Source organism: Theobroma umbraticum, unplaced genomic scaffold (genome assembly GCF_002168275.2).
Source record: "Theobroma umbraticum cultivar Fairchild unplaced genomic scaffold, ASM216827v3 scaffold_95.0, whole genome shotgun sequence".
NCBI lineage: Eukaryota > Viridiplantae > Streptophyta > Magnoliopsida > Malvales > Malvaceae > Theobroma > Theobroma umbraticum.
Window position 1 is genome coordinate 11,492,603 of NW_018397257.1, and position 21,163 is coordinate 11,513,765.

At 37.5% G+C, this 21,163-nt stretch overlaps 5 protein-coding genes and 1 long non-coding RNA gene across 7 annotated transcripts; 5 read left to right on the forward strand and 1 right to left on the reverse strand.

The window, feature by feature from the left end:
- The first annotated feature begins 1,265 nt into the window (after positions 1 to 1,265).
- LOC149527480 (pyruvate decarboxylase 4-like) lies at positions 1,266 to 2,768 on the forward strand. The gene is made up of 3 exons (XM_089782821.1): positions 1,266 to 1,996; positions 2,223 to 2,386; positions 2,490 to 2,768. Exons 1-3 carry the CDS (start codon positions 1,472 to 1,474, stop codon positions 2,590 to 2,592), a joined length of 792 nt encoding a protein of 263 aa, XP_089638947.1. The 5' UTR covers positions 1,266 to 1,471; the 3' UTR covers positions 2,593 to 2,768.
- On the forward strand, positions 2,661 to 4,155 carry LOC110412581 (pyruvate decarboxylase 2-like). Its single transcript, XM_021423147.2, has 4 exons — positions 2,661 to 3,138; positions 3,228 to 3,345; positions 3,482 to 3,670; positions 3,759 to 4,155. The coding sequence occupies exons 1-4, from the start codon at positions 2,897 to 2,899 to the stop codon at positions 3,927 to 3,929; spliced, it is 720 nt and encodes a 239-aa protein (XP_021278822.2). The 5' UTR covers positions 2,661 to 2,896; the 3' UTR covers positions 3,930 to 4,155.
- A 1,933-nt stretch (positions 4,156 to 6,088) lies between these two features.
- On the forward strand, positions 6,089 to 8,030 carry LOC110412561 (CHUP1-like protein). 2 transcript variants are annotated; one of them, XM_089782869.1, is made up of 5 exons: positions 6,089 to 6,768; positions 6,861 to 7,177; positions 7,265 to 7,376; positions 7,659 to 7,790; positions 7,897 to 8,030. In XM_089782869.1, exons 1-5 carry the CDS (start codon positions 6,139 to 6,141, stop codon positions 7,936 to 7,938), a joined length of 1,233 nt encoding a protein of 410 aa, XP_089638995.1. In that variant the 5' UTR covers positions 6,089 to 6,138; the 3' UTR covers positions 7,939 to 8,030. The 2 variants fall into 2 exon arrangements, with proteins under 2 accessions (XP_089638995.1, XP_021278800.1); XM_021423125.2 differs by having other exon boundaries at positions 7,890 to 8,026.
- Positions 8,031 to 8,111: 81 nt separating this feature from the next.
- LOC110412562 (uncharacterized) lies at positions 8,112 to 8,644 on the reverse strand. The gene is made up of 2 exons (XR_002444869.2): positions 8,481 to 8,644; positions 8,112 to 8,360 (listed from the first exon to the last, which is right to left on the reverse strand). It is a non-coding gene; the product is annotated as an uncharacterized LOC110412562 (long non-coding RNA).
- A 1,068-nt stretch (positions 8,645 to 9,712) lies between these two features.
- Positions 9,713 to 18,014, forward strand: F2KP (fructose-2,6-bisphosphatase). Its single transcript, XM_021423168.2, has 23 exons — positions 9,713 to 10,166; positions 10,277 to 10,340; positions 10,800 to 11,095; positions 11,380 to 11,541; positions 11,862 to 12,071; positions 12,169 to 12,264; positions 12,493 to 12,591; positions 12,681 to 12,710; positions 12,897 to 12,950; positions 13,679 to 13,732; positions 13,813 to 13,890; positions 14,334 to 14,425; positions 14,503 to 14,560; positions 14,658 to 14,732; positions 15,078 to 15,125; positions 15,665 to 15,762; positions 15,928 to 16,003; positions 16,488 to 16,550; positions 16,678 to 16,769; positions 17,019 to 17,087; positions 17,185 to 17,248; positions 17,342 to 17,407; positions 17,754 to 18,014. Exons 1-23 carry the CDS (start codon positions 9,975 to 9,977, stop codon positions 17,829 to 17,831), a joined length of 2,214 nt encoding a protein of 737 aa, XP_021278843.1. The 5' UTR covers positions 9,713 to 9,974; the 3' UTR covers positions 17,832 to 18,014.
- An 844-nt stretch (positions 18,015 to 18,858) lies between these two features.
- Positions 18,859 to 19,886, forward strand: ATL63 (TOXICOS EN LEVADURA 63). Its single transcript, XM_021423317.1, has one exon. It carries the CDS (start codon positions 18,926 to 18,928, stop codon positions 19,721 to 19,723), a length of 798 nt encoding a protein of 265 aa, XP_021278992.1. The 5' UTR covers positions 18,859 to 18,925; the 3' UTR covers positions 19,724 to 19,886.
- The last annotated feature ends 1,277 nt before the right edge of the window (positions 19,887 to 21,163 follow it).

Sequence of the window (21,163 nt, forward strand, 5' to 3'; positions counted from 1 at the left end):
ATTACTGGTCCTAGTGGTAAAGCTGTAAATGAATTCAAAACAAAGATGCAGACTGAGTTTGAGATGAGTGATTTGGGGAAGATGTCCTATTTTCTTGGTATAGAAGTTGAACAGAATTCTGATTTTATCATGATATATCAAAAGAAATATGCATCTGATCTGCTAAAAAGGTTTAGAATGGAGAGTTGTAAGGCAGTGGCTACACCTGTGGCTGCTGGAACTAAGCTGTGTAAGGATGATGGTGGAACTGAGGTTAATGAAACTCAGTACAGGAGCCTGATAGGGAGTTTACTATATCTTTCTTCTACTAGGCCTGATATCATGTTTACTACTAGTCTTCTTTCTAGATTCATGCACAAGCCATCTGAAATTCACATGTGTGCTGCAAAAAGAGTGCTTAGATATGTTAAAGGAACTATGAGTTTTGGACTAAAGTTCTATAGAAATGGAAAACAACAGCTTCAAGGCTATTGTGACAGTGACTGGGGTGGCAGCTTGGAGGATTCAAAGAGTACTAGTGGGTATTGTTTTTCATTTGGGAGCGCAGTTTTTGCTTGGAACTCTAAGAAGCAAGACATAGTAGCCCAGTCATCTGCTGAGGCAGAGTATGTTGCAGCTGCTTCAGCTGCAAACCAAGCAATCTGGTTAAGAAAGATTCTACAAGAGTTAAGTTGCAGTTGTGAAAAACCGACCATACTTTGGATTGATAACAAGTCTGCAATTTCTATAGCCAAAAATCCAGTAAACCATGGTAGAACTAAGCACATAAGAATCAAATTTCATGCTTTAAGAGAAGCGGTGAAGGAAGGTGAAGTGGAGTTGGAATACTGTTCTTCAAAGGAGCAGCTTGCTGACATCTTCACAAAAGGCTTGAGTACTGATTCAGTTTAAACTTCTTAGAAATAAACTAGGAGTTTTCTCATCTGAAATCAAGGAGGTGTGTTGAGAATTCAGTGATTTCAGATGATGATGAAGTCATGGCGCTGGTCAACAAGCAGTTAAAGGATGAAGAAATAAGCATACGGTGTCGTTTTAATGTTTTTCCTCTGTTATAGCTTAAACGTTTTGTGTCATTTTATTAAGTTGGTTGTTTTTTTTTCTTCTCGTTTTTACCCATTAGAGCAAAGAAACTGTTGTTAGGCAGTTCTGGAATTTCTGCCCAGTACAGCTCAGCTCAACAAACTTTTTCTCTCTCTTAAGTTCTCATTTCTTAAGGCCGATATTCACGGCACTAGGTGGTTGTCATCATATATACAGAATGAAAAAGTAGTGTGGTTGTGTTCCTCTCCAGATCATTCTCTTTTCCTAATTTTTCTTTGGTTACTTCTCATTTTCTTTCTCTACTCTGCTCTACTTTATTTTTTTGTGGTTTCTCTTGGTTTTCTGTCAAATCTCTTGATCAAGCAAACCCCACGTGAACATCTCCAAAATCTGTTTTAACATTTTTTCTTGTTTGTTTTGTTGATCCGACATGGATACCAACATTGGTTCTCAGCTGGATTCATGCAAACCTGCAAGCAGCATACTAGGCTGCCCACCCCAAAATGGTTCAGCTTCAATCCAAGACTCCCATGCTCCTCCCTCTGTCTCCTCGGATGCCACCCTGGGGCGCCACCTGGCTCGCCGGCTTGTCGAAATAGGAGTTAAAGATGTCTTTTCTGTGCCTGGTGACTTTAACCTGACTCTTCTTGATCACCTTATTGCCGAGCCAGGGCTCAAAAACATTGGGTGCTGCAATGAGCTCAATGCTGGCTATGCTGCTGATGGATACGCCAGGGCTCGTGGGGTTGGTGCATGTGTTGTCACGTTTACTGTTGGGGGCCTCAGCATAATCAACGCCATTGCCGGTGCTTACAGCGAGAATCTTCCTGTTATTTGCATTGTTGGAGGACCCAACACAAATGATTATGGGACTAACAGGATCCTCCATCATACCATCGGTTTACCAGATTTCAGCCAAGAGCTAAGGTGCTTCCAAACTGTCACTTGCTATCAGGTATGTGACATTCTTGAATTTGTTCCAGATTTTCAGAAGTTTTATTTTTAAAACATTTACTCATATGTTATCCCGGATCAATTCATATTCTTTTCTGGTCAGATGGCACCATTGATAATTAAGTTGTTATGTAGTTAAATCGGATATTGCCTTTTTTCTAGTTTGGCCCAAGCTAAATGGCTTTCCTGTAATGATCTGATCATGTTGGTTTTCGGTTTAATTCTAGGCTGTGGTCAATAACTTGGAAGATGCGCATGAACAGATTGATAGAGCTATTTCTACTGCTCTGAAGGAGAGTAAGCCTGTATACATCAGCATAAGTTGTAATTTGGCTGCAATTCCTCATGCAACTTTCATTAGAGACCCCATTCCATTTTCTCTATCACCTAGGTAGAGTTTTTATTTTTACTTCTTGAAGCCAATGAAATGGTTTCTGATTTCCAACTGTCCGCATTTTAGACATTCTATAAAAGCGTTTGAATTGTTGTTGCAGGTTGAGCAATCAGATGGGTCTAGAAGCTGCCGTGGAGGCAACTGCTGCCTTTTTGAATAAGGCAGTGAAGCCAGTCATGGTAGCAGGGCCAAAATCCGAGTAGCGAAGGCCTGTAAGGCCTTTGTTGAACTGGCTGATGCTTGTGGATATCCAGTTGCTGTGATGCCATCAGCAAAGGATTAGTGCCAGAACACTACCCTCACTTTATTGGAACTTACTGGGGTGCTGTAGGCACAGCTTTCTGCGCTGAAATTGTGGAATCTGCTGATGCTTACTTATTTGCCGGGCCAATCTTTAACGACTACAGTTCTGTTGGGTACTCCCTCCTCCTTAAGAGGGAGAAGGCCATCATTGTGCAGCCTGATCGTGTAGTTATTGCTAATGGACCAGCTTTCGGGTGTGTCCTAATGAAGGACTTTCTCCAAGCACTAGCAAAAAGGCTTAAATGCAACACAACTGCTTATGAGAACTATCATCGTATATTCATCCCAGACGGTGTTCCTCTCAAATGTGACCCTCAAGATCCTTTGAGGGTCAATATCCTCTTTCACCATATAACAAAGATGCTTTCAAGTAACACAGCTGTGATTGCTGAGACGGGAGATTCCTGGTTTAACTGCCAGAAGCTGAAACTGCCAGAAGGATGTGGGTGAGTACAAAGGAAGAAATGCTCTAGCTGCTTAGTTTTTGATGCTTGTTTAACAAATATAATTAAGAGAACTAAAGTTGGTGTTCCAGGTACGAATTTCAGATGCAGTATGGTTCAATTGGGTGGTCTGTTGGGGCAACTCTTGGATATGCACAGTCTGTACCAGACAAGCGTGTGATAGCTTGCATTGGCGATGGAAGCTTCCAGGTTAGTGTGGATACTTTGGCTGTCTACTGTAATCAAGCATGAAACTAGTTTTCTGCATTTCCAACACTTTTTTTCCTATACACAAAGGCCCTGTAATGTTGATTTCCAATGTCAATGTTAACATTGTTCTTGGCAGGTGACTGCACAAGATATATCAACCATGCTACGATGTGAACAAAAGAGTATCATATTCCTAATCAACAATGGTGGCTACACCATTGAAGTTGAGATCCATGATGGACCTTACAATGTTATCAAGAATTGGAACTACACTGGATTAGTTGATGCTATTCACAATGGTGAAGGAAACTGCTGGACAGCAAAGGTTAGATATGTTCAATCAGTCACATACATGTTTGTTTGCTGCATGTCGAAACTAATTGTCAGGACTTTTTTTTCTTCTGTCTTTCCAGGTTCACTGTGAAGAGGAGCTCATCGAAGCAATTGAGAAAGCCACAGATGAGAAGAAAGATTGCTTGTGCTTTATAGAAGTCATTGTTCACAAGGATGATACGAGCAAAGAGCTGCTTGAATGGGGATCCAGGGTCTCAGCTGCAAATAGCCGCCCCCCAAATCCTCAATAGAGAAGCTGATCAGGATTTTTGATAAAGAGCACCTTGCAGAATTTAGAATTTATTCTATTTATTAAGTGCATTGCAAGAATGTTCAAAGCGGGATTTTGATGTCCTATCTGCTTTTTGCTAATATTTATGCAAGAATCCGAAGCTTCTTCATGTTTTTTCAGTGTGCCTTGGAACTGTTGTGAAAAACATAGTCCACTGGAAACGGATTAATTAAATTACCATTAATAATGACTGATTGATGCTGCCCTGGTTTTGGTTTAAGTCTTGCAATTAAAGTAAGAAATCTTCATTAGTAATAAAAAAGCAAGAAAGAAATTCCTTGAATATCAAGCGTCTAAAGATACTTGGGCATTCCAGGGAAAATTGTGAACTGAAGGAATAGTATGACATATCTGGTGTATGATGCAAGTATTTCTACAATTCCAGTTAAGAAATTCTTGATCTCGCAGCCAGCTAAGTTGTTCTAGTCAAATTAAACTCAGTATGGATTCTATATTATGATTGGCTCATGGGGTAGGCTTGCTTCTACACATAATCATTGATATTTGGGATTTCACCATCGCCCTATAGTTGCATGTAGCAAACTGTCTCAATGAATGGTCTCAAGTCTCATATTCCCCATGCTCCGGGTATACGCCACTCCTTTTTTCTGCATTTTCTTCCCTCTCTCTGAGTTTAGCAAGCTTCCCTGGCTACCAGGGAATATATTTATTACCTAAAGATGGCCATGAAGCATGGACCGTGTCGAAATTGGGGTCCCCCGCCCCCAGCAATTAAAGTTCACCGGTTATCTTTGAAGTAGACCCCTATGAAGTCTTGGTGCCAGCTACAGCCTACTAGAAACTTTCAAGTTCTACAGCCAACTTCCAAGTCTGTAAAAAGCTTGCAGAAGAATAAAGAGATGAATAAGGAGCAACCTGAGCCTAATTGGCTCTAATGTTCTTTACTGAAATTATAACATCCGGTGATTCTATAAATCTGGTTCAACCACCCGCTGAAAACAAAACTTTGCCATTTCAGATATTCTCTTTCCTCACCTGAATAATTAGTCATTATATTGGTAATTAATTGGAGTAATTACCTTTTTTCCGTACTGACGTAACAATAGGAACTTCATTCCAGCATTGGAAATTAAGAATGTCTGGGAATAAATCCTCATAGCCACAACTTTTTCTAAAAGCAATACAGAAGCATGTGCATAGATTTAAGTAAAGGAAAAATAAATAAATAAATAAATATATATATATAAATAAAGAAAGATAGACAAAAGAAGAGAGAATAAAAGTAAAACTGGAGATCTTATTCTGGTAAGCAGTAATAATCAGTGCTTTTTCTTTTTCTTTAATTTTTGCACTGTCAGCATCCTTCACCGTCCTTCATTCACCCTGCTTTCTTTTTTTTTCTTACCCTTGATTCACAAGCAAACTCCAGCAAAAATGCAAGTCAGTGTAACAAGGAACTCTACAAACAGTATAAAGAGATCGATGGCATATAGGGGCACCACATATTGACCCAATGATTCCAGCATTCCCAGTGGGAGGCTAACACTTGGATGGCAAAGGGGTTGGAAGGGAAAGAGCCATAAAAAAGGGGCAGTTGGCAACTTGCAATCAGTCATGTCTCAACTCCTAATTTTGGGCCATATATTTCCAGGCGATCAAGTTTAACACATGGGAATAGCTGTTTTGCCTAAAAATCTGCTTACCTAATAAATTCCTGCTGAAAGCCTTAGAATTCTACCAGGATTGGAGGAACTCTTGCAATATAATCTGCAGGAATGTTAAGTTAATTAAACAAAAAAGAAAAGAGGAATGTTAAGGTAAATCTGACCAGAATTTAATGGCTCACCTAACATGGCTTGCCAAGGACAACTACATTGCAGTAGAGAGTTTAGTGCCAGCAAGCTCCAGAAAATCTCTCAGCCAACAGTCATATAAAAGTGAAGAGAATAAATGTCCATAGCTGACTAAAAGAGTTAGCAAATCCCCAAAACAACCCTGGCTAGAATTCTGCTTTTTGCTTGCTTCAAATTGTAAATATTAGCATAGGAAGGGGCATTCTGTGAAGTATCAGTCCTCAGGCTTAGGTAAGCATAGCTTGCTTCAAAGGAAAAGAGCACGAATAAAAGGAGAGAGATTCAGCAATTTCAATATGCTTAAGCTCTTCCTGTCGTCCTTTTGAATGAAAGCGGAAAAAAAGAGGGAGGAAAATGCCACTTGAATATGATGAATCAGAACTCTGTCAAATCACCCGGCTCAAGAAAGAACTCGAGGCTGCTTTGGGTAGAAATGGTTCCCTGGAGAAAGAGAACCAGGAACTGAAACAGGAGGTAGCTCGTCTTAAAGCACAAATCAGTTCCCTCAAGGCTCATGACAATGAGAGAAAATCTATGCTCTGGAAGAAGTTGCATAACTCCATCGACAATTCTAATGCAGACGCATCAGATTTCCTGAAAGTTCCGGAACTGGGTCTTGAAGCAGAAAATGTATATCCAAGGCCAAGTTTCCAGGAATTAGCTGTGAGAAAAGAAAGGCAATCAAAAGTACCAAAGCCACCGCCACGGTCTAATTCTTTTATCTCCCCTTCTCCAAAGGAAGTGAGTGAGAACAAAGTTAAGGCGCCATCAGTACCAGCACCACCACCGCCACCATTGCCATCGAAGCTTTTAGCTTGCTCTAGATCAGTGCGCCGTGTACCAGAAGTTGTGGAGCTTTATCGTTCACTTACAAGGAAAGATACCAACATGGAAAACAAGACCAATGCTGCAGCAACTCCGGTGCTGGCATTTACTAGGAACATGATAGGGGAAATTGAGAACCGCTCAACATATGTTTCAGCTGTAAGTACAGTTAAGTTATAACTTTATCATTCAGATTCCTGAAACCAACATTTTTTTTTTTGTGTGTAATAATATGCCTATTTAATGAACAGATAAAATCCGACGTAGAAAAACAGAAGGAGTTTATAAATTTCTTAATCTCAGAGGTGCAATCTGCAGCCTTCAAAGATATATCAGATGTAGAGGTATTTGTGAAATGGTTAGATCAGGAGCTATCTTCCTTGGTTGATGAAAGGGCAGTTTTGAAGCATTTCCCACAATGGCCAGAACGAAAAGCAGATGCTCTGAGGGAGGCTGCTTTTAGCTACCGAGACCTAAAGAACCTTGAAGCTGAAGTCTCATCGTTTGAGGTCAATCCCAGAGAGTCTTTTAATTCAGAGCTTCGAAGGATGCAAGCATTGCAAGACAGGCGAGCATGTATAAACTGAATTACTATAACTTGCTATTTTCAATCAATAGTATATATTAACTGCATGATGAAAAATCAAATTTACAGGTTGGAGCAGAGTGTAAACAATACAGAAAGGATTAGGGAAAACACCAGCAAGAGATACAGAGATTTCCAGATCCCGTGGGAATGGATGTTGGATACAGGACTGATTGGTCAGGTAGGTAAAACAAAACATGGTGGTTCGACACAGAAAATTGAATTAAGAAGGAAAAAAAGAACACTTTCCCATTGTCCACATCTATGTTCTTATTCAACCTTGAAGTGCATTTCAAGGGATTGTCTAATTAATGAAAGTAACCTTGCTAATAAAGCCTCCTAGGTACCAAAACTAGGAAAATTCATCATTCTTAAGCACACTTTTTTGCATATTAAATATATCATGCAAGCATTGTTGAATTAAATCATAGATAACGATAAATTTCCATTGCAAATGTTGCAGTTGAAATTCAGCTCATTGCGGCTAGCCAGGGAGTACATGAAAAGAACAGCCAAAGAGCTGCAATCGAACGAATCCTCACAAGGAAACACTCTCCTGCTTCTAGGAGTTCGATTTGCGTACAGAGTTCACCAGGTAGGTACCCCCTTCAATCGCTGAAGAAACTTAAAATACCTTCATCTTTTTCTTTAAAACGGGTTTTTGGAATCCTTTACCAACCATTTTAAGATTCAGTTTGCAGGTGGTTTTGATGCAGAGACCGTTCGAGCATTCGAAGATTTAAAGAAGATCAGCAGCAGCATGGCGAATCATAAACAATAACTGTTCACCGGTTTGCTAAAAGGCTACGTTTTGTTTAGGAAAAATATTGCTACTGTTATTCAGTATTTGCAAAGCTGAATTCTTCATATAAATACAATTTGATTTCAAGTTCGATAGATATATAATAATTAGAAATTCAGAAAAACAGAGCAACTCAAGATAAGTCCATTGAAATTAAGCAAAATGTACCCAGAAAAAGGTACGATTACAACTCGGAATACGATGCTAAGAAAAAGTCGACAAAAATAAAAGATGGGTTACAATCAAAAGCTAAAGAAAAAGATTGGAGAATGGTCTTGGAGTGAGCAGCAACAGCAGCTACTTAGATCTCTGCCTCATCTTCCTGCGCTTTCTTTTCAACCTCCTCATCCGCTTCTTCTTCCACTGAAAGCAACGAATTCACCAACGATTCTTAGATTTTCCGATTTCATTTTGAATGAAAGATCGAAACAGAGAAAAAAAAAAAAAGGAAATCAAATGGATGTTAAATAGAGCAGAGTTTACCTTGGCTCTCATGGCGTCGCTGCGAGTAAAATCCTGTTACTCTACTAGACGGCAGAGCAGAGCTGATCGGTGGTATTTATGCATGAACCCCAAATCGAAACGGGTACGGGTTTGGAGTCAGGTGGCTTCATTGTAACCCGAATTCCTTTTTATTTTTATTTTTCTATTTCATGTAATTAATTCCTTTTTACAATTTAATTCGTGTCTTCAATATGTCAATATAGATCTGGACAAACATATCTAAAACATGATAATTACATGTTTTAAATAAATTAATTTATAACATATTTAATTAATTCAATTAATCAAGTTATTATGTTATATCGATTAAACAAGTGAAATGTGTCAATTCATATAATATAATCAATTCAATGTGTTTATAGATTAATTATGTTTCAATGAATTTATCATGTAAGACATGTAATAAATATATATATACGAGTTTAAAAATTTAATTTATTTAATTAATTATGTTATATTTATATTTATTCACACAAATTTTAATATTTTATTTAAATATGATATAATTACAACTAAATAACATTAATCGAGAAATCTAATGTTACGTTAAATTATTTTAAATTGCACTTAAATATTTCCATCAAAAGCAATACGTGTAGGACTTTTTAATTTGTTTTCCCCATTGCGAAGGTAGTTGTTGAACTAACAATATGACTTTAGTGTGTTTGTATGTAATTTTCATACATCCTACTATAAAGTTTTGAATAGCATTTGGAATGCTCCCCGTTGAAATAATAATGTGTAGCATAAAAGTCAGATAAATATTAATAGTAAATAAATGTACCTGCCATGTCACATTAATTGGATATTTTAGAAGGAAGTAATCAAATAAATATTACTAGTAGTTAAAGACAAGCACTTTTCGATTAAAATCAAATTAATAAAATAAATTCAATTAAAATAATTTGATTTATTCAGTTTTTCCATCTATGTGGAAGTAAGCGTGATTAATTAAGTTGGTTTCGATTTTAATATTTTTGCTAACAAAATTAACCAATTTAAGATTATAAGTTTTCAGGGAGGATGAAGACGTGGCCGAATAGAAGTCAATGTCCAAAGAGGAAAATATTATATTACACATTTTAAAATAAATAAATAATATATTTTAATTTCATATCGAGTCAGTAAAAGAAAAAAGTGATGGGCGACAATGGGCCGTGATATGCCCTTTTTATCTAATTTAAAAATAAGTATTAAAAAAAATGGGAAAAAGAGGTGCAAATGGAGACAAACAGAAATTCGCGTCTCTCTTTTTCGTTCAGCTTACATCTCTCGAATTCTTATCCATCCAAACAAAATAGAGAGAATATAAAACGAAGAATATGCTTCCGTTCACTGTTTAACTCACGCCAAGAATCGCCATGGAAGCAGTTGAACCAAGCTTCTGAAGCACTGGCAATCTGCTATTTACGAATTAGTATTTGGTTGTTAAATTTTGTTTTTAGAGAAGAAAAATAAGGCGAAAGGTGGAAGATGGGGACGGGAGCTTCGAGAAACGCAGAGGGAGGGTCGCATGGAGGGGAAGAAAGAGAGGAGAGCCTTGACCAAGCCGGCGGTCAACTTTACGTATCGTTGAAGATGGAGAACTACAAGAAGAAAGGAGACCTTATTCCTCATGTTTATGGCTCCGTTCCTCTTGTTGGCTCTTGGGATTCCTCTAAAGCTGTATTTAATCTCTTCTTTTTTTTTCATCTTTTAATCTTTATTTTGAATTAATTTGTTGATGTCATTGTTTTCTTTCTTTAGTTTCTAATTTTGTTTTTGACTGTTTATAGCTTTCAATGGAGCGCGAATCGGCTTCAATGTGGGAATTGAGTTTCGTTGTTCCTCCTAATCACGGTAAAGTGTGCTAGTTTGGCTATTCTTTTTGGTTTCCATATTGGTTAAGTTTTCTTTGCTTGCTGAGAAAACTGGTAGAATATGAGCGTTAGGGAGAATAAAAGCATCGTTTAACTTATCATTTGAGAAGAGGTTCACTTATAATTTTTGACTAAGGTTGAATAATACCTTGCATTGTTGAATGCAATACCGTTTAGTATGCCTTCTTTACTTTTCTCCTGAATTTGGTTTCTAAAGGTAGATATTAGGGTCGGTGAAATAGATGTTTTGGTTTCTGACCAAAAATTTATAGATTCTGTTTGGTTCACTTTTTGGGTACATTTTTTTTTTCTTTTGCTTTCTGTTGGATTCAAAAGTAGAAGTTAAAGAGTATCTTAGCATCTTATTGGCAATGATTTATGCAACTTTTAGTTTGTCGGAGTTTAAATTTGTTTGTATGTTTTATGTGTTTAAATGTAGAAACTCTGGATTTCAAGTTCCTGTTGAAGCCTAAGTATGGCTACATGCCTTGTGTTGTTGAGGAGGGTCCGAACCGGCTTCTCACTAGGGGTACTTTGCAAGGAGATGCAAGGCTGGCACTATTTAAGCTAGATAATGAGGAGGTTCTTGAGTATCGGGTGTTCATTAAAGCAGACAGGGTTTCACCCTTTGATCTTGCAGCTAGTTGGAGAGCTTATCAAGACAATCTCCGGCCTTCGACTGTTCGTGGAATTCCTGATGTTAGCATTGATGCAGTGCCAGAGTCAGGTCGTGAGGTATAAGCTAGTTGCCCCCTTTTTTCTTTAACTTTTAATTTTAAGAGACAAATGGCCAATTTTCAATCTACAGATATCTATTGAAAAGATGGTCTTCTGTGTAAATTATTTATTATAAATCATTGTTCCAAACTTCAATATGGTTTTTATTGTATTTGGACATAAAAGATACTGTGTTTATTGCACTGAATAGATCTTCAGCTAAATTGGAGCTTTACCTTGAATCTTGAGCATTATATCTGTTAATATACTTGGACATAAAAATTATATGTTTTACTGTGCAGAATGGCTCTGCAGCTAGTTTGGAGCTTGACCTTGAGCATTACGTTGTGCCTGCTCCATCCACTTCTGCGAACTCAGGTCTGGTTTATGCAGCCAACTTGGCTGAAAATCCACGATCGCTATCCCTTACTGGGGTTTCTGTTGATCGACCTGCAACTATAAAGGTTTATCTCGGTAACCCACCCTGCAAATGTGTAAACTAGACTGAGTTATTGGCCTGGAAAAGGATTATTTACACGTTATCAGTTTAAGGATATTAATACACAATTTTCTGCTATTCCACACTGTGTACTCTCTACGTATTTCTTAATGCACCTGAATCTTAATTATAAAGGTAATGGCAAGCATAATTGAGTTAAATGCATCCGTTGATTAGGAAGCAAAAATAGATGCCACACTAGGTAGAGAAATACTTTCAAAAGTTACCTTGTTCCATTACTTTTTAGTAGTCTGCATCTAATGTAATGTACTTACTTTTTCATAGGAGATGGAGGTTGTCATACCAGATCCTTCTAAGGTATATTCAGGATTTGGGATGGTTGAATCAAAATCTGTGGGGACCTTTTCACCTTTGCAAAAGCAAGATAGTCACAGGGGGCTCTTTGTGGATAGGGGTGTTGGATCTCCCAGGCTGGTCAAATCTGCTAGTGCAACTACTTTTAGTTTTGATCTTAAATTGGACACTGAAACCAAGGTTTGTATGAAAATGCATTTCATTTTTTAAGTAAAGTATGATTGGCTCTCTCAGCTGGTGTTATTCTTATATTTGTTTCGTTTTCTTTGATTTTTAGAATTCGATGCCAGCAGCTGCTGGAGCTGTTGCAGCTGCAGCTGTAGCTGATCAGATGCTTGGACCAAAGGAGGATAGACATCTAGCAATTGTCCTGGTATTCTTCTGCATAAGTGATTGGTCAGCAGTTTAGATTTAATCATCCTTCTTCTACTAGACTATAATTTAGTTGTTAAATTGTAAGATCTAGACTTAAAAAATTTTGGCCATTGTCATATTCAAGAAGTAGCTCCATATGACACGTGTAAATTACCAATTCCTTGAAAGAAGGAATGGATTCAAGTTGTTGATATTAGGTGGTTCTAATTAGTTGCTTGACTTTCAGGTTGGGTTGCCTGCTCGAGGAAAGACCTTCACTGCTGCTAAACTTACAAGATATCTTCGCTGGTTGGGACATGATACTAAGCATTTTAATGTTGGCAAGGTTATTACACTTTACCTTGAATGCTCTCCTTGCTCTCTAACTTGTTTTAAATGAAAGAAGAGTAACTTGATTTTTTTTGTCCATAACAGTATCGGCGCCTCAAACATGGTACAAACCAGGTAAATCTGAGCATCCTTGTTTAAGTTTATCAACTGGGAGTATTGAAGTTTAACGAACTCAACTGATAAACACTTACTATCTGTCACTGGCTTTTTCTAATAAATTCATGATTAAATTGGAATATTGCACATGCTATTTGTTATTTTTCTGGAGTGATTGTTGATAGGTGATGCATTCTTTTATAGACTGCTGACTTTTTCCGAGCTGACAATCCTGAAGGCATGGAGGCACGTAATGAGGTGAGTGTTCACAGAAGAGTCTTGTTTTTTATTTGACTTTTAAAATTGAGTTTTTTTTTTTAAGTGCTCAAATTAATGGCATTTATGTTGGTGGTTTAATTAGTTCTTTATATGGACTAAACTAAACACATATTTAATTTCTTAAGTGTTGCTGAATTTAGAAATCCCTCATCTTCTGTTTTAGTTTGGGAGGCAATTGAGTTTTTGATGTTATGGTATGTATTACAGTGTTAAAGAATTCAATTTTGATTATGAATGTTCCTTAAAAGATTATAGATTTGGGATTTCATTTTGTTGTCAAAAGTAATATTGGTCAATAAACTTTTTTAACAAGCATTCTACGGCATCTAAGTAAACTCTCAAGATGTTTTTTCTTTATATCTGAATCTAATAAAAACTCCTAGCTCATCTTCAAGTTACTTAAATGAAATAAATGCAGGCTGATACCACAAGAATAAAAATCACGAAGAAGAGACCCATAAAATGTTAGAGGTGATGTTCAAGCAGTTATGTGATACAAAGCAATTTCTGGATCTATATCATTGTAGGCAACATGATTTAATTTCAATACCTATTCAATACTGGTTTTTCATTCCTTCAAGTGTGGAATTGCAATTGACAAAGATGCTTTTGCTAATGAATTGGTTTTTATTTGGACGATTGGTTAATGGTAACCCCATATTAACCTTCTTCTTTGTACATAGTTTTAATATATCACATGCTACTAGGTAGCAGCCCTGGCAATGGATGATATGACAACCTGGATGCAAGAAGGTGGTCAGGTAAGTTCTTTGATGTGAGACGATTGTATTCACCCTTGTCTGCTGACTAATTTTCTTTATTAAATCCCTTTAAATTGTAGGTTGGAATATTCGATGCAACTAATAGTAGCAGGAACAGACGGAATATGCTGATGAAAATGGCTGAAGGAAAATGTAAGGTACTGTGATTGCTGAATGAGGAACCAGCTAAGCATATCCCCAGTTGAACTGTTATGGTTATTAGGTGAAGCATATATGCTATGTTGCAGATGAAAAGAAAAGGCTAATATACTCAGAGAGCAGGATTCATTACTTTTTTAGGTTATTTAGGAAATATACTCCTTGATGTATTCATGTGGCTTGGCACAAATATTTGGGACACTGAATAATTAATGCTTTGTAATTAGGTTGGTTAGAACTGCATACACTGCCTAACAGGGGAGTCTATATTGTTTGTGATTTATGATCCTCCATATGCTGTTTTACATTTTCTTTGTTGGAAGAATGATTGACAGATGTACATGTGATGTCTTGGTATCAGTTGACTGTATGAAGATTCATCCAGAAAATGATGCCTCTAGTTTTGATTTTCTAATACATTTTTATTTGCTTTTGTTTGTAGATTATTTTTCTAGAAACAATATGCAATGATGAACGGATTATTGAAAGAAATATCCGCCTTAAAATTCAACAAAGTCCTGACTATGCAGAAGAGTAAGGCTCTTCTTAATAACCTTTTGCTTCTGGTCAGATGAAAATTTCTGTACTTAGTTATCAATCTGCTTTTGCAGGCCAGATTTTGAAGCTGGATTACGAGACTTTAGAAATCGATTAGCTAATTATGGAAAGGTATGTCCTGAAATTGTTTAGTAGTTGTTCTTGGTAAGCATTTGTGCTTTTGGATGCTCAATATTGTACTAAGGTGCGCAATAATGCTTGTTTCTAGGTGTATGAACCAGTTGAAGAAGGGTCTTATATTAAAATGATTGATATGGTTAGTGGGCATGGTGGACAAATACAAGTTAAGTTTAATTCTTCTTTTTCTTCATTTATATGGCTTTTGTCCTTCATGCATATGCCTGTGGGATCAATGTTTACTGTGGGCATAAAATGGTGTATTTTGTCCTTGTCTTGTTGTAGATTTAGTTGAAAGTATTTTGGTGTATTTGGTTCTGTCTTGTTTGCATTGTTAATATATGCAGTAGGTTGTCATTAGGAGTAGAATTTTTGTTCTTAAAGCCTCTATTATTTCTTCTTTCCTGAATCTTTATTGTTTTCTGTTTATCCCTCTCTTTTTGAACTCCCTAGGATAATTTAATTGCTTTACAGTTTGCTCTAAGAATTTATATGTTTTAACTTGATTCAGGTTAACAACATCAGTGGCTATCTTCCTGGACGAATCGTCTTTTTCTTGGTATGTTGTACAATAGGAAATCTTTTCAATTATACCAGCAGGCATCAGCATTATAAACTCTAGTTATTTAGTCCCTTTTCTTAGTTCCTCCTGTTTGTTCTACTGGATGCAAAACTTCTTGTGGGTGAAGGAACTAGAGCTCTTCTTATTACTTGGAGCTTTAAAAACTTTGGAAGGCTTTTTCCCTATGTCCATCTCAAATAGTCTTTTTCTTATTTATATGGCATAAATCATGATTAACATATCAAATCCTAGTGAAATTGTATTGACAACATCAGGCACCTGCACTTGTCTTCATGTGTTGCAAGATATAGAAGGAAGCTTCAGACTTGTAGCATTCAGATTGTACACCTGTTGACCTTTGTTATATGTACATGTATCTTATCTGAAGATTCCTCGTATCACAGGTGCCTGTGTTATTTTGGGACACATTTGAAGTTGAATGCCCCTTAATCTTTAATGCTTTCTAAGCATTTATCATTTCACCGGTGATCCTTGAGTTAAATGTTTATATTCTTATGTCATATTATCATTTGCAGGTTAATACACATCTCACACCTCGGCCAATATTACTTACCAGGCATGGAGAGAGTTGTGATAACGTTAGAGGCAGAATTGGTGGTGACAGTGTAGTGAGGTAGCCTTTTCTGCTGATTGTGATCACATTATATCATAGGTGGTTTCAATTTCATTCTAACCATTTCATTTTAGTCTTCTGTTATATGATGAATTTTTCTGGTTCGATTGAAGTTGTTGTACTCCAGTCTTACTTACAAGAAAATTTTACTTCGTGTTACAACAGCGACACTGGAGAAATTTATGCAAAGAAACTTGCGAACTTTGTTGAGAAGAGACTGAAATCTGAAAGGGCTGCTTCTGTAAGTTCCAACAGTTGTCATTGTCAATGTTTTATTGTTTCCATCTATGCCTAAGTCTATCACTTCTTTCAGAATTCAATGGCACCAAACTTGCCCCTGCTTCCCTCTTCCTTGTCCTGGTCCTTCTTCAATTTTGGAAGCCTTCTTTAAGACTTAAGCAGTGGAGTTATATGCCTATTGGCTGTTATTTCTTCTGCTTGAGCTAGTATCACTTGCTAAATTATTGTTCTAAAATTCAAGAAATGAAAATCCTTTTCAAAGTGTGGATCAATTAGTAAGGGTATCTCAAAGATCTACATTTTGGCATCGAGGTTTTAATAAATGAAATTGTTTGAATTGAATGGGTTTTGCTGTGTTGGGCTCAATACTTAAAAAAGTTGCGGACGCATTGACACTTCATCAATTAGTGTGTATAGAAAATGTATGGACAATATTAAACATTATAATTGGTATTGATAATTTTTGTGATTTTGCTGTAATCTAGATTTGGACCAGCACCCTGCAGAGAACAATCCTGACAGCAAGTCCAATTGTTGGATTTCCCAAGGTTAGTTTGGAACCATAAGAAAGTAACTTATTCAGACCCTTTGTTCACACTCCAGCCCATTGTGGCAGCTGAAGTAAACATAGATATTGGTATGTTAACGGAGATATCTTATTCACGTTTTTGTTAGATACAATGGCGTGCACTCGATGAGATTAATGCTGGAGTGTGTGATGGAATGACATATGAAGAAATAAAGAAGAATATGCCAGAGGAGTATGAGTAAGCGTTCCCTACCACCCTCCTGCTACTTTGCTCTTCTGTGTGGGTCGAGGAAATTGAATGCACAAAGCTTTTGTATTTTAATGGTGTTAATAAGCTTTTCTTATTATTGGCCTTCTAAATGGCACTTTATGGAAAACCTTGTGTTTGGATTAAAAAATCATGCACTGATTTTAATCCTTCTCTTGATTGTGCTTTACTTTCATCTTTGTTGTATTCCTGAATAAATATATCCTTGTTTTATTATAGATCTCGCAAGAAGGACAAGCTGAGATATCGCTATCCTCGTGGAGAATCTTACCTGGATGTTATACAAAGGTCTAGAGTTTCTCAATTTACTGAACTTTGAATAGTTTGCAAAGAATTTTTTGTAGTCTAACTTGTGCGATACAATTCACTTTCCACACTCAAGCAGGCTTGAACCGGTAATTATTGAGCTTGAACGACAACGAGCACCAGTTGTAGTGATATCTCACCAGGTTATATTTAATTGCAACAGGCTTCTGCTTTATACTATTTCTGATGCTGTGCTTATACATCTTGAATGATTTGTTATTGGTTTCTTTTTGCAGGCAGTATTGAGAGCATTATATGCTTATTTTGCCGATAGGCCCCTCAAAGAAATTCCTCACATTGAGGTAATTAATAGACAAGTAGAAACTGTCGTGTCTTGACATATTTGTACTGTGGGTGACCGTGATCTATTACTTCTCTTTCTCTGTCTCTGCATGTGAGATGCTTCTTCTTTAGGCTTTACTTGGCGTTCCCTAGTGGAATTGAAAAGCTAAAAAACGGCAGGAATTCGAATCTTGCGACTTGAGATGCATGACACCTTTAGGTTTCACTTGATGTTCCCATACTTGAATGGAAAAGCTAAAAAATGGCAGGATGAGTCGTTAGAATTTTGCATTTTTAGATACTGACTTCGCATCATAACTCTTGTTATAAAATTAAACCCTGAACGATATACGTTGGGATTTGCAGGTGCCACTTCATACTATCATAGAAATACAAATGGGAGTAACAGGGGTTCAGGAGAAAAGATACAAACTCATGGATTGAAGGAAGAATGCTTCAAGAAATTTGGTTCATCTTGAGAATGGATTTTATCCAAATATTAAGATAGATTTTTCATTCATTATATTTCAATTCTTTGTCAAAATGTAACATCAGCATCAGTGTCACTGTCTTAACAATAAGTTCTAATAAAATACGTTACTTATGCTCAAAACAAATTTCATGAAAGCCCCGAGTATTCTATGTTACATGCCTGACTAATCCAGGGGGATCCCATTCTGTCACACCCCTGGCAGGAATGGTACACGGCCGATGGGGTTAGGGTCAAGAAATCACGAGCCTCCTAGCACAAAAAGGTTCGATAAGTTGCCCGAAACGTGCAGGAAAAAAAGGGTGTAGAAGACTGAGCAAAAGTCATGGTTTCCATCAGTGATCTGGAGGTCTATTGTGTGAGTCAAAAAGCGGACTCTGTCTGGTGGGATTCACATGGGACCCCTGACCCTCTGTTCGGTGACCCTACTCTTTGGCTTTGCCCCTCCCCATTTGTGTAAAGCAGAAAAATGACAGAAAAAGAGGAAGTGGAAATGTGAAAGGAAATATGAATGATTAAACTAAAAAGGGTGAGAAAAGAAAGATCTCTCTCAGGCATTGGGATCCCTTAAAACCCATCACATGAATCAAGACAAACCCATTCCTCCCTTCCTCAGCTGCCGTCGCCTTCACGAGTCCTTCACTGCATCCTTTTTCTCTCCCATGGGCACGAGTCTCATTTGCTCCTTGGATTATGGGATTTTCCTTTGACTTAACTATTCTAAATTATAAGAAGATTATCACAACATTAAGTTACAAAGCAGAGAGAGAGAGAGAGGGAGCTGTCCTTGCTGACTAACACAAGCAAATGTTTAAGGGAGAAATTCCCATAATTTAATCCCCCAACAAACAACTTGACTTTCACGTAAACGTTTTCCTAATGTATAGAAGATTCCATTGATTTTCTTATTGTTCTTGTTCAGACATTTAATGACCATATAACCCCACTTCCATAGCTGCAAAAAGCCTGTCCCATCTCCATCACATTCACATCTCTTCATCTCAACCTTGCAACAGTTGCAGTCATCGATCCAGGGAAGGGAAAGAAAATGTCAGTTTCGCTTGACTCTCCAGAACAGACCACCACAAACTCATTTTCTCATCTCCTCAACAGCATTTCCTCCTATGATGGCAATGTCATGCTAGCTGCTGTCATATCTTTGCTTCTTGTCATCCTCTTCGTTCTGCTTCTCCATGTCTACGCCAAATGGTTCTTGGCTCAAGCTCGCCGAAGAAGTCGATCTTCCTCCATGTCTGTGTCTCACGTCTTCCGCCCTGATCGATTCCACCATTTCCATGCATTCACGTTCGACACTACTTTCCCGAGCTCCCCATCAAAGGGCCTCGATTCCTCTGTCATTTCATCCATTCCATTGTTTGTTTACACAATGGAGGAGTACAAGCACGGTTTAGAGTGTGTTATCTGTTTGAGCCCATTCGAGGACGATGATGTTGGGAGGAATTTACCCAAGTGCGGGCATTGTTTTCATGTGGAGTGCATCGATATGTGGCTGCAGTCTCACTCAAATTGCCCCATTTGCAGAGCTCCTGTGTTGAGTAACGATAAGGTTGCGGATTCTGAAGTAAGTTCTTTGGAAAGTGTGGGAGTTTTATTGAACCGTGAGGTGGGAGTGATTGATGGAAGCCTTAGATCGGACAATCTGACTGAATTATCAGAGTCAAACAATTGTCCAACTGCGGCTGCAGATGATGATATTCTACCAGCATCGTCTTCTTCCTTGACGCTGTCATCTTCCCTTGGTTGCTCTTTGAAGAGAATGCTGAGCAGGAACAGATCAGAGCGCAAGGTTTTTCCCTCATCCAACGCCAGTGAGATGGAAGTTTGAGTAAAGACAAAAGAGTCTGATTTGCCTGTTAATGTTCATAAACTCTTCACTTCGCAGACAACTTTGTATAGATTTCTTGGGAAACCTGTTATCATCTTCCTCCGAGTTTCTCATTGGACCAGGGGGTCAAAACCTATGGTTTTTAGTTACATTTCATTGATTACAAGGCTTTCATTAGGCGTTAATCATTTTCTGCTGCAATCATAAGTTTTGACTTATCAATTCCTTGGTCATGATGATCCAAATACAGAAGCAGCCCATGACCTCCATGACACTACTCACTACTCACTTCACATGACTATCTGACTGAGTAAATTTACCAAGAAAACAGTTTGGTAAAATTGTTTCTTGTCTTTATGTGCAGACAGTAAATCTTATCTGCAATTTAATGATTTTATACTGGTTAAAGGAGCTTTTAAAACATTAAAAAAGTTTTGGGATGAACCATGAACATGTGAACATTAATTTAGACTGAACAAAGGCTGCTTTTGGTAACAAATTAGTAATTCATGACCAAGATGTGGGCTCAAAAGTCTATGACTGTCTGAATGCAATTGTGGCAGAGTTGAAGACAAAAGTTCTTTGTACAGACCCATGTTTTCTGGTCAATGATGTTGCCCCATATCAATCAATCATGTGATCTGAGGAGTGAAGAGGGTCAAACAACTGCAACTGGTATTTACGAGAAACCCTTTGTTTGGATCAGGTTCAGGCCCCAATTCAATTCACCTCCTTGTCCTCTGCTGCTCTCTCGATTTTAGAGATTGCTTGAAAGTTGAAAAAAAGTGAACTTAGCATGACAAAGGAGTCATCTTTTCTTTCCTTCGGCAAACATGTCATGAAAGATTTTCAAGCTTTTAAAAAGTCCTACATGACACGCCTGCAAAATCCTACAATGCTGGAAAAGATTTTAGTGCTGGCTAATAATGCAGACAATGGAGTCAGCTGCAGGTTGTAAGGCTTATTCAATTATTGTTACATTTTGGCATTGTGGCATCTGCTACAGAGCGTCTAACTTGGTGTAGCAGTGAGCAGACCAGAGTGTTTTTTTTTTTTTATTATAGTGCCCACGGTCACATTGGGACACAAACATAAGCATCACAGTTATTTCTTTTTTTTGTTTTGTGGTCATTTCATGTGCAAGGAAAGAAGCAGGGTTTCTGTTATTATGCAAAACAAAACCAAACCCCGTATAATCATTGTAATGATTCGGGTCAAAGTATCATTAATTCAACAATTTTCTAAGTTTAAACCATGTAATTTTCAAAACCTTAAACTCAAGTTGCTAACAACTATTCACATTCACATCAGGACAAGAATTTCCTGGACTGAACACATGCTTCCCTACTTGGATTTGCAGTGGGTTAACGAGGCAGCTTCAAGACCAGAAAGTGCAGTTGGTGAGGATATGAACTGCCATCTCATCTATGAGTTAACTTT

Coding starts and splice junctions, on each gene's coding strand:
- LOC149527480 (XM_089782821.1), top strand. CDS start 1,472: ATGGATACCAACATTGGTTCTCAGCTGGATTCATGCAAACCTGCAAGC. Junction 1,997..2,222: donor AAACTGTCACTTGCTATCAG/GTATGTGACATT, acceptor GTTTAATTCTAG/GCTGTGGTCAATAACTTGGA. Junction 2,387..2,489: donor CCATTTTCTCTATCACCTAG/GTAGAGTTTTTA, acceptor TTGTTGTTGCAG/GTTGAGCAATCAGATGGGTC.
- LOC110412581 (XM_021423147.2), top strand. CDS start 2,897: ATGAAGGACTTTCTCCAAGCACTAGCAAAAAGGCTTAAATGCAACACA. Junction 3,139..3,227: donor AAACTGCCAGAAGGATGTGG/GTGAGTACAAAG, acceptor TTGGTGTTCCAG/GTACGAATTTCAGATGCAGT. Junction 3,346..3,481: donor TTGGCGATGGAAGCTTCCAG/GTTAGTGTGGAT, acceptor TGTTCTTGGCAG/GTGACTGCACAAGATATATC.
- LOC110412561 (XM_021423125.2), top strand. CDS start 6,139: ATGCCACTTGAATATGATGAATCAGAACTCTGTCAAATCACCCGGCTC. Junction 7,178..7,264: donor ATGCAAGCATTGCAAGACAG/GCGAGCATGTAT, acceptor TCAAATTTACAG/GTTGGAGCAGAGTGTAAACA. Junction 7,791..7,889: donor TTGCGTACAGAGTTCACCAG/GTAGGTACCCCC, acceptor TTTAAGATTCAG/TTTGCAGGTGGTTTTGATGC.
- F2KP (XM_021423168.2), top strand. CDS start 9,975: ATGGGGACGGGAGCTTCGAGAAACGCAGAGGGAGGGTCGCATGGAGGG. Junction 11,542..11,861: donor ATCGACCTGCAACTATAAAG/GTTTATCTCGGT, acceptor ACTTTTTCATAG/GAGATGGAGGTTGTCATACC. Junction 12,711..12,896: donor TCAAACATGGTACAAACCAG/GTAAATCTGAGC, acceptor ATTCTTTTATAG/ACTGCTGACTTTTTCCGAGC.
- ATL63 (XM_021423317.1), top strand. CDS start 18,926: ATGTCAGTTTCGCTTGACTCTCCAGAACAGACCACCACAAACTCATTT.